The sequence below is a fragment of the Nelusetta ayraudi genome, unplaced genomic scaffold (genome assembly GCF_046127955.1).
Source record: "Nelusetta ayraudi isolate G7.1 ecotype Tasmania unplaced genomic scaffold, CSIRO-AGI_Nayr_v1 ptg000313l, whole genome shotgun sequence".
Lineage (NCBI taxonomy): Eukaryota > Metazoa > Chordata > Actinopteri > Tetraodontiformes > Monacanthidae > Nelusetta > Nelusetta ayraudi.
The window spans coordinates 39,346-49,544 of record NW_027466360.1 but is presented as its reverse complement, the minus strand read 5'-3'; the positions used below and the strand labels follow the sequence as shown (position 1 = coordinate 49,544).

The 10,199-nt window shown below is 52.3% G+C and overlaps 1 protein-coding gene across 1 annotated transcript; it reads left to right on the top strand.

Moving 5' to 3' along the window:
* Positions 1-1,450: 1,450 nt before the first annotated feature.
* Positions 1,451-9,415, top strand: tmem64 (transmembrane protein 64). Its single transcript, XM_076017351.1, has 3 exons — positions 1,451-2,179; positions 6,931-7,086; positions 7,916-9,415. Exons 1-3 carry the CDS (start codon positions 1,475-1,477, stop codon positions 8,117-8,119), a joined length of 1,065 nt encoding a protein of 354 aa, XP_075873466.1. The 5' UTR covers positions 1,451-1,474; the 3' UTR covers positions 8,120-9,415.
* The last annotated feature ends 784 nt before the right edge of the window (positions 9,416-10,199 follow it).

Below are 10,199 nucleotides of genomic sequence, written 5' to 3'. Positions count from 1 at the left end.
CATATATGCAGTATATATACATATATATGTATAGGCGTGTGTGTGTGTGTGTGTATAAACATCTTACGCGTGGTTTCATTTTTGTGACTTGGTATTAATTGAATGAATGAAGTCATTTAAATAAATAAATAATAATAAATAAATAAAAAACCTGGTACAGCAAGAACCGACATGGCTCGCTCGCTGTTTTCATTATTTCAATTATTTCAATTTTCATTGTATTATTTATGTGCCGAGAGGATGGCGTGGACGTCCGTCGCGTCACGTGACTGCGGGCCGATTGAATCTCCCTCGCCTGCCGATGTGGCAGCGGCAGGGAAACCAATCCCCGCGCGACTCCCCGTCCACCAAAACAAACACACGACGCCGTCGCTGCCGTCGCCAAGTCCCGCGATATCTCGCACCAAGCCGCGGTTGGATGGGGGCCGTCACGTGACCGCGGGGTACTTGGCATTCTGGGACACAAACAAGTGTGTGCGGTATGAATAGCCTCGACGGCGACAGCAGCAGCGGCAGCAGGCAGCAGCTCCATCCGCAGCTCTAGCGGCGGCAGCAGCAGCAGGAGGAGGAGGAGGAGGAGCAGGAGGAGGAGCCGCAGCGGCAGCAGCGGGATCAGCAGCCGCCGCGTGAGGCAGATGGGAGAGCCGCTCTGCTAGCGCCGAGAGACCCCGGTCGGACTCTGCTCGCTTGGGCGTCAGCATTTTTTTTTCCTTCTTCTTCTTCTTCTTCTTCTTCTTCTTCTCTCTTTTTAAAAGCGTCAGTGAGTGAAAGCGCGAGAGCCGCAGCCGCAGCCGCCGCTCAGCCTCCGTGCTGCCGCTTCATCACCAGGGGGGGGGGGGAGTTGTTCAACTCTGCTAGCGCTTCCCACTCAGTTAGCCGAGCCCGGGACCGGAGCTAACGGGGTTCGGTTCGGCAGCCGTTCGCAGAGGAGCGGGAGCAGGGAGCAGGGCTCGGGCTTGGACCGAACTCAACCTTCTCCCCGTGTTCTGGCCGCCCGCTGACCCGTCGCCCAGCCGAGCCGAGCCGAGCCGAGCCGAGCCGTCGACTCTGAACATGGCGTGGACGTGTGACAGGAGCGCCAAACCGGCCACCTATAAACCACCTGGCTGGCACACCGTCCTGGCCGTTTGTCCGAGATAGGCTCGTGTGTGTGCCAGGAGAATGTACCACAGGGGAAGCAGCGGAATTCACCCTGACGCCGCCCCACGCCACACCGGTGTAGCAGCGAATTACGTCCTTTGAAGACTTTGTGCTTTGCCCCCCCACCCCCTCCCCTCAAACTCCTGCTGGACCGTTTGACCAGAGACATGGGACTCGGTCAGGTGTAAACGCAGCCCCCCCCCAAAAAAAAAAAACCAAACAAACAAACAAAAACAAACCCGGATCGAGCCAGCTGACCCCGCCCCCTACACCTGTCCCCAGGTCCCACCAGCCTCAGTGACTCTCTCTTCCCCCCCCCCCCCGCCCCCCCAACATGTCGGCGTCAGGGGCCGCCAGCACCGTGCAGCTCCTCACCAAGCTGGTCAAGCACGCCGTGGGCAAGGCGCAGATCCAGCTCAACCGCTGGCTGCTGCAGAGGGCCACGGCGGCCGACGACTGCGACAAGATCGACGTGCTCATCTGCGGCGCCTTCGACGAGGGCCCCGCGGGCAAAGCCGACGGCGGGAGCCCCCCCGAGGCCGCCGGCCCCCCGGGGGGCCCGGCCGACTTCAGACACCCCTGCTGCATCACCACCTTCTGCTTGAAGAGCGCCCTGCTGGCGTGCGTGCTCACGGCCGTGTGCTTCTCCTCGGTGGCCCTGGTGCGCCAGTACCTCAAGGACCTGCTGCTGTGGGTGGAGAGCCTGGACAGCCTGGTGGGGGCGCTGCTCTTCGTCGTGGGCCTGATCGCCGTGTCGCTGCCGTGCGGCTGGGGCTACATCGTCCTCAACGTGGCCGCCGGCTACCTGTACGGCTTCGTGCTGGGCCTGGGCCTGGTCATGGTGGGCGTGCTGATTGGGACCTTCGTGGCGCACCTGGTGTGCAAGCGGCTGCTGAGCCACTGGGTGCTGAGCAAGGTGGGCAACAGCGAGCAGCTCGGCGCCGTCATACGGGTGGTGGAAGGCGGCAGCGGGCTGAAAATCGTGGCCTTGGCGAGACTCACGCCCATCCCCTTTGGGCTCCAAAATGCAGTTTTCTCGGTGAGTATGGCAGAGAGGAAAAAAAAAGTGTTGCATGGGCCTGTGTTCTTGCAGAGGGGTCACCACCGGGGCCGCGGCTCCGCTGCTCCCCATCCGACCGGACTTCCCTCCGACACGTGCAAGTCGGTGGTAGAAGAATTGCCCCCCTCGGCTCTTGTTTGATTTCTGGCTGAAAGCGTTTTCCCCCGACCTGCAAGCGCGTGCGAAGCCCTTATCACGTCAGACTTTGAGCTTCCCTCGCTGTTGCTGGTGAGCGTCAGGAACGTCGGAGTCTTCTCCCCCCCCCCCGGTGAGAGGCAGGCAGGGAGAAACCGACTTTCCAGCCTTTTTAAACTCGGTATTAAATCTTCTCTTCTAGCTTCAAAAGGCTCAACCGAGGACGCTCATTTTTGTTATTATTATTATTTTTTTTCACTTTCCGTGTTGTTTTCCAAGGCAACAAATACAACGCGACCTACATTGGTGACGCTAAGTCGCGGCGTATTGCACCCAGCTGCTCGGTCCTCAACCCCAAGGCCTTTGACATCCACACATCTCATGCATAATTTATACTTTGATGGTTTCCCTCGCAGCGGCTCGCTCGCCGGCTCTTCCCACAAAACAAACTCGGCCAAGAATCTTTCTCAGCAGCAACACAAAACAGACGGCCGAGTGTGCAACAGGGCTCGGAGACGACACTTGTTTGGAGGTTTGGCTGAAGAATGTTGTGCATTAGCGGCTGCCAGCGGCTCAGACAATCGTCTGGGATCGGCCCAGGCCGTCACCCCCACCTTCAATATTTGCTTGTTTGACACTGCAAAGGGTTTGGACGTGAGCAGAACGCTCGACCGAGTAGATGATGTCGAGGGTTTTTCCAAAGGCGGAGAGGGACACATTAAAACCGTGACAATGGCAGGGAGCGGCCGGATTAGCACGCACCGCTAGCCATAAAGTTGTTTCCTTTGTTTTTTTTGTTTTTTTCTTCCTTTTATTTGAACGTTGCACTTTGTTCAGGAAGACGCAGACCGACATTCCATTGAGAAGACAAACCTTACTTAGCTTGCGAGCCGCGTTAGGTTTAAGCTATGTTAGCGTTGGCAAAAAAATGTAGCGAGCCTCCTCACAGCCGTAGCATTTCTCCTTGTGGGTTTTGCAGTGATGGGGGAAGTTGTGGGGGTTGTTCAGCGGTGGGTCAGACTCGAGTCAGGTCATGTGACTCCATTCTCCCACCTCTGGTATTTAGCGTCAAGTTTTTCTTGATTTTTTTTTTTGATTACCGAAGAAAAAAAAACAAAAACAAAAAACGACGACGACACCGCAGCAACGCAGCTCAAACCATGCAAGGTTTTTGAGAAACGTGCACCGCGCAGCTCGGAGAGACGCAGCGGCGCCGTCGTCCGGCAGAACCGCAGACGGGACCGGGGTCTGTCTCGCCGCGAGGTCGTCCCAGCTGATTGAAAGAACATTTGTGCTGCCAAAAGTGTCAGTGGCTCCTTTGTATGGGCGGCACGCTGCTGCGCTGAACGCTTCACCTGTTTGAAAGACTTCCATTTAAAAAAAAAAAAGAAAAAAGTGGCACATGTGATTCTGACAGATGGTCCCTCTCTGCCTGAGCGCCTCCTGTTGGCCGCCTGCTGCTTGGCTCTCCCGGCGCCGACGGGCCGATGTGGACGCAGCTCTTGTGTCCTGGCGGCTGAAATGTCCCGCTTTGGGTCGGGAGAAGTTTCCCACTTTCAAAGTGTTTTTCCTGGGATAGGAGGCGGCCTGTTCCAGCAGCGCCACGTCCTGTTTGTCCACTTTGACAAGCTGAATAACTCATGTTGCTGCGTTGTGTTGGTGAGGCCCAGGCCTGCATGATTCATCGTGGAAGAACAGCAACCCGGATGACGAGTACATTTAGCCCTGTGGTTGCAGCCTCCTGCCAAAACGGCCCACTTTATTGAACCTTCACACATATTTAGAAGGAGACGGAGAGAGAGGGCAGCCTCAGGGGGCGGAGCCAGAGAGAGGGCAGCCTCAGGGGGCGGAGCCAACACCTGGCCAACACCTGGCCTACGAAGGAGTGGTTTCTGTGCCCTGCGTGATGTCACAAGGGGCATTTATTTTTGCAACAAAAAAAAAAAAATTTAAATCAGGAAAGTGAGGCAAGCAAAGGAGGGATTTGAAGGAGGGACTTTGCTCTCATGACGGTGGAGTTCACTGACTGGCCGGAGACGCGTACACGTCACTGCAGAGCGGTGCTGAAGGGAAGATGATGTCACCGGTGCAAACGTTCTTCAAACCGTCTCGCAGTCTAAATGATGCAACAAAGGCAAAACTGAAGGAAAGTAAACATGTTGCTGATATTCCTCAGCTGTCCGAGGTCCATCAGAGCCCAGTGTTCGTCAACAGAGTGTTTGCTCCTCGAGCCTGGAAGCTGTTATTGGAAAACTCAACCACGTCTTTTATGATATCTATCTATCCAGATCTAGATCTATATATATTGTTCTAGATCTATATATATCTATCTAGATCTATCTATAGAACTGTGTATATAGAGAGAGAGAGAGAGAGAGAGAGAGAGAGATCGGGATCTAGATAGATTGGGATCGATATCTAGATCTATCTATCTAGATCTATATAGTTATAGATCTAGATATATAGATATCATAAAAAGACGTGTGTGTGTGTGTGTGTTTGCCCTGGCTTCTGAAGCGAAGGTCAGCGTGCAGCCCGTAGTGCCGAGTCGGCTCGTCTAATAGGCTGCCCAATCCCCCAGTTCACCCCCTTCCTCCCCACCTCCCTCCCCCCCGGGGGGATTTAAAAAGCAGGCTGAGCCTCCTGAGCGGGCGGCTCGTAATTCATCTTACCTGGACGCTCATTAGCGGCCGCTTGCCGAGGTGTCTGTGGCGACTGTCAACAGCCAGAGGTCGAATCTAAGTGCAAATGAGCCGCGTTGCTTGGTGGAGGAAGTGTGTTGGCTTCTCTGCCCTTGATGGACCCCCCCCCCCCCCCCCCCACACACACACACACACACACACACACACACGCGCAGGCCTCGGCAGCTTTCTGCTGATGTAAGGCGTTGATTAGGGGAGGGAACCTAAAACCGGGCGCAGTGCGTTGCAGTAACCTGGCTGCTGGCTGCTGGCAGGTGGACGGCTGCACGTCGTTCAGGTGGACGTTTTTATTTATGCTGAGAACAGCAGCGCCCTCCCAGCTATTCAAAATAGGCCACACCTCCCCGGTGGTGAATCTACCGCAGCCCGGAAGGGCCAAATGGTTGTGGTATTTTCAGTGTGATTTATGATTTGCCGGGGGTAAAAAAAAACAAACAAAGCCATCCATGTGCAGCTTTATGTGGGACGACAGCAGGGGGCGCACACTCAGGATTCTTCACTTCCTGTTTAGTTTTTGAGTCGTGTTCTGAGGGCGGAGCTCAAGATGGGAGGATGTTTTTATTTTTCTTTGTTTGGACACAAATTAGCAGGTGAATGCAAAACACAAGCTCCTGAAAAATTAAAAGTTAGCCGTGTTCCCCGGTCATGTGACGCCCGGCCCGGGTACAGCGGGTTGAGTGGAGACTTGCTCTTCTTCTGCTTCTTTCTTCCTTCTTCCTTCTTCCTTCTTCCTTCTTCCTTCTTTCTTCTTCTTTCTTCCTTCTTTCTTCCTTCTTTCTTCTTCTTTCTTCCTTCTTCCTTCTTCTTTCTTCCTTCTTCCTTCTTCCTTCTTCTTCTTCCTTCTTCCTTCTTTCTTCTTTCTTCTTTCTTCTTCTTTCTTCTTTCTTCTTTCTTCTTTCTTCTTTCTTCTTTCTTCCTTCTTTCTTCTTTCTTCTTCTTTCTTCCTTCTTCCTTCTTTCTTCTTTCTTCCTCCTTTCTTCCTCTCTTCTTCTTCTTCTTCTTCATTCTTCTACTTCCTCTTCCTCTTCCTCCTCCTCCTCTTTCTGCAGCCCCAGTAATGTGCCGCATGAGACGTTGGTGAAGATCAGCTGAAGGTGTTTTGCTTTGTGTTGACACTCGATGCAGACACATGTCCGCCCGCCTCCGAGGAGGAGGAGGAGGAGGAGGGGGAGGAGGGGGAGGAGGAGGAGGAGGAGGGGCCGCTGACGTGTTTGCATGAGGGATGAGGTGGAAAAAAGAAATAGACGACCTGCTGGTAACCAGATTTTGACCAGCGGAATTAAATGACAAGGGGGGGGGGGAACAAAATGGAACGCGGCCGGGGGGAAGGGCGGGGTGGGGGGCAGGTTCCATCACTTTGATCTCGTCCAGCGCTCCCCCGGCTGTCGTCTTGCAGCGACGCACCACGAGCAGCCCCAGTGTAGTCACAACGCCAAGGTCACGTCCTCACAACGCCCAGCGGACACACACACACACACACACACACACACACACACACACACACACACACACACACACACAGCTTATATCATCACTGAGGGCAGCAGTGACGCAGGCCTTTCTTACCAAGAGGTTGTCACATGCAGAAGGAAACTAAAATGTTTTATTTGTCGATGACAAAGATGTTGTTTTGTTTTCTTTTGGTTTGCCGGAATTTTATTTTATTTTTTAACTTCTTTCAACTAAAGAAATTAGCCCTGTGTTCACAGCCTCCTGCTAAAACCTGAACGTTCCACTCAGTCTCTTAATTTGATTTATTTTATTATTTTAGTTTCATTTTGTGCCATTTGTGTCGGGTTTTCTCTTCTTCAAAAGTCTTCCAAACTTCAGTGGGGAAAAATAATGCAGATTCTTCCTCTTCCTCCTCCTCCTCCTCCTCCTCCTCTATTCCAGATCACAGACGTGTCTTTGCCAAACTACCTGGTGGCCTCCTCGGTGGGTCTGCTGCCCACGCAGCTCCTCAACTCCTACCTGGGCACCACGCTGCGCACCATGGAGGACGTCATCGCCGAGCAGAGCGTCAGCGGCTACTTTGTCTTCACGCTGCAGGTCAGCCAGCAGCCCCCCCCCCCCTCCCCCCTCCCCGACAGGCCGCTGTGGTCAAACTGGGTCTGCGGACCCCTGGTCGGTCATTGGTGATGTACTGCAGTGTGAATTATGAATTATGATTTTCATCATGATGCAAACTAGGGGTGTAAAGATAAACCGATTTGAATGAACTGCCTGTCTCACTCTTTCCCGAGCCCACCCAAAAATCCATAAATTGAGACGGTCCCCTAGTGGCCGTCAGCTGTAAAAAAAAAAACAAAAAAAAACATAGATTAGCCGCACCGTTGTATTAGCCGCAGGGTTCAAAGCATGGGAAAAAAGTAGCGGCTTATAGTCCGGAAATGACGATAAAAATAAGCACTTGGGGTTAAATTGTCCATTTGTATTGAATCGCACTGAACCGAGTCGGATCGAATCGTACCAAATTTATGAACCATTTTCATGAATCGTCCCTGAATCGGATCGCAGCTTGTGAATCGAGATTTGAATCGGATCGTTTTGTGAGTGAAAGATTCACAGCCCTAATAAAAACCCAACGTGCCGTCCTCCTTCAATACATTAATGTATTAATGAGTGTTTGCTTGCAGTACAGTAAAAAAGTCATTTGGTTTTGCTAGAATACTGGAACGCTTCTCATACGTATCAAATATACGTCCGCAGTATTTATCCAGTATTTCTTTGGCTTATTAACAATAAACAACAGAGTGTGTTTTCCATTTGTTAGTCTGCCTCAAGCCCTTTGGAAACGCACACACACACACACACACAAAAAAAAGTTTTATTGTTGTCCATAAACTTTTTTCCACTCCCACTCAATTGTCACTTTCAGATCGTGATCAGCATCGGCCTGATGTTCTACGTGGTGCACCGCGCCCAGGTGGAGCTCAACGCCGCCATCGCCGCCTGCCAGATGGAGCTCAAGTCGTCGCGCATGAACGGCGCCCCCGGTGGCCACGGCGGCTTCGCCTACTGCAGCAAGAGGCCGACGGCGGGCGGCGGTAGCGGCGGCGGCGGCGGCATCAACGTGGTGTGAGCGCCGGGACGGCGGCGGTGGTCGGGGGGGGTGACGGTGAGCTACAGCGCCAGTCGCCATGTTCCGGGCGACGTGTTTTTTTTTCCCGACCGTCCCCAACGGGAAAATTCCTCTCGGAGGAGGCGGAGCCGACTCCAGGAAGTGCGGGATGAGCTGAGGCGGTCGGCGCCGCGCGGCGCCAGGTCCACTTTCAAAGGGACCTTCATCTCCAGCTCGGTACTTTGCAACTTTCAGCTCCGATCGGGCAGATGTCAGTGAGAGCGAGCGAGCGAGTCAGCGAGTCAGTGAGTCAGTGAGTCAGTGAGTCTGAGCCGCTCGCCGCTAACACCGTGAATGTGCAATCTGGAGCTTTGGGGAGAAGTTTTCTACTTTTCTTTGGCAGCCTATGCACATTTGGTTCATAGTTCACCCGGAGAAAAATATTTTTGTGATTCGTCTGCATCCGGTACGAGTTTTGTGGTACAAACGAAAAAAAAAAAAAAAAAAGGGGGTGGGGGGTGGGGGCGTCGACGGTGTTGGGAGGAGGATTCGGTCTTCGAGTCCCGTTTACCTTTTATGCTTTAAGTGTCTTACTTTGGTGTGGTGTGGTGAGGTGAGGTGGCGACAGGTCCAAGGCTCTCAAGCTGGGCTTTTTTTGCTGATCCAGCGCTCGCTCTCTCTCTGTCTCTCTGTCTCTCTCTCTCTCTCTCTCTCTCTCTCTCTCTCTCTCTCTCTCTCTCTCTCTGCTGGTGTTGTTGGCACCTCTGCAGTCTTGATGAGAGCAGCTGGATCTCCAGGACGCCTGGACTCGTGTCTGCTGAGCCGCAGAGCTTTTTCCAGGAATCCGTCTCCCTCCTCAGTTATTATCAACTCTTCCTTCTTTTTTAATTTTTTTTAAATTTTTTTTAATTTAATTTTTTTTTAGAGATTACGGACCCGCCCCCCTATCCTGATTCCGTGCAATTCGACAAATGGCGTGAATGTCACATGACACTGCTGAAACCAAACCTGCGGTGGAACCTCAAGTCCGTGTTTTTAGGGTTTGACTTTTTATTTTTTTTTATTTTTTTTTATTTTTTAATTTAAGACGGTTCAGCTACATCAGGCGAAAACGCTGTTATTTTTTTAATGATTCTAATTATTATTATTTTTTACGTGCCATAATTTGATAGAAGCTAATGCGACCTCGGCCGTCGACGGTCTCTGGCTCCGCCCACCCAACCGGGCGGTCAGGCTCCTCCGGCTGTAGGTTCCTTTTGCACAGTCCTCCACGACAGACAGTGATGACTTTTCTTGCCGCAGTGAGTGAGGGGGGTGGGTGGGGGGGGTGGTGGTGTACGGGTGGGTGGGTGGGGGTGGTGGTGTACGGGTGCGTGGGTGGGGTTGGCCGCTTGGAGGAAAGGTGGAAGTGAAGCCGACAATCAAACACAACGCGGACGCAGGTCGATGAATGTGACGATGCTTTCTATCCTTACTGACTCACTTGGGTGACTTCATGTGATGCTGCTCCGCAGACGACTGTCTGCTTGAGATACAATAAGGGCTCCTTTATATAAAAAAAAATATCCACCTTTTATTTCCAGAGTTTGTTTTTGTTTGTTTTTTTAAATGAAATGCTAAGGGACTTTTTTTTTTTTTTTCAGTTGTTTTCAAATGTTTTACTTCATTGTGTGAGAAATCAGTGTCCCCCCAGATACATTCCACACGCTCCTCTTAAAAACCATAACAAAGAAGAAATAGTTGCGTTGTGGCCAATGCTAGAACTGTTGGTTGGAAAGAGCGCCCCCCCCCCCCCCCCCCTTGTCTACATGCAGCAATAACATTTTAAACGCGTACAGAACGATTTATGACGATGGTCCCTCAAAGTGTTTGAAGGCTTCTTCCTGCATCACAGTGTTGGAGCTGTAAGTCCTCTGTCAGGTTCTGGCCCTGTGATGCCTGCTAGCTAAACCCGCTAAAGCCGCCGCTAGCTAGCTAGCTAGCTAGCCAGTCAGTGAACTGAGAATCGCTCAAAAGTCCCAAATTAAACCCACGTCTGGGTTTGGTTCTTCGTCCTGGCCGCATTTAGCCGGCTGTTTACACCCTGTCTTCGCACGGCCTG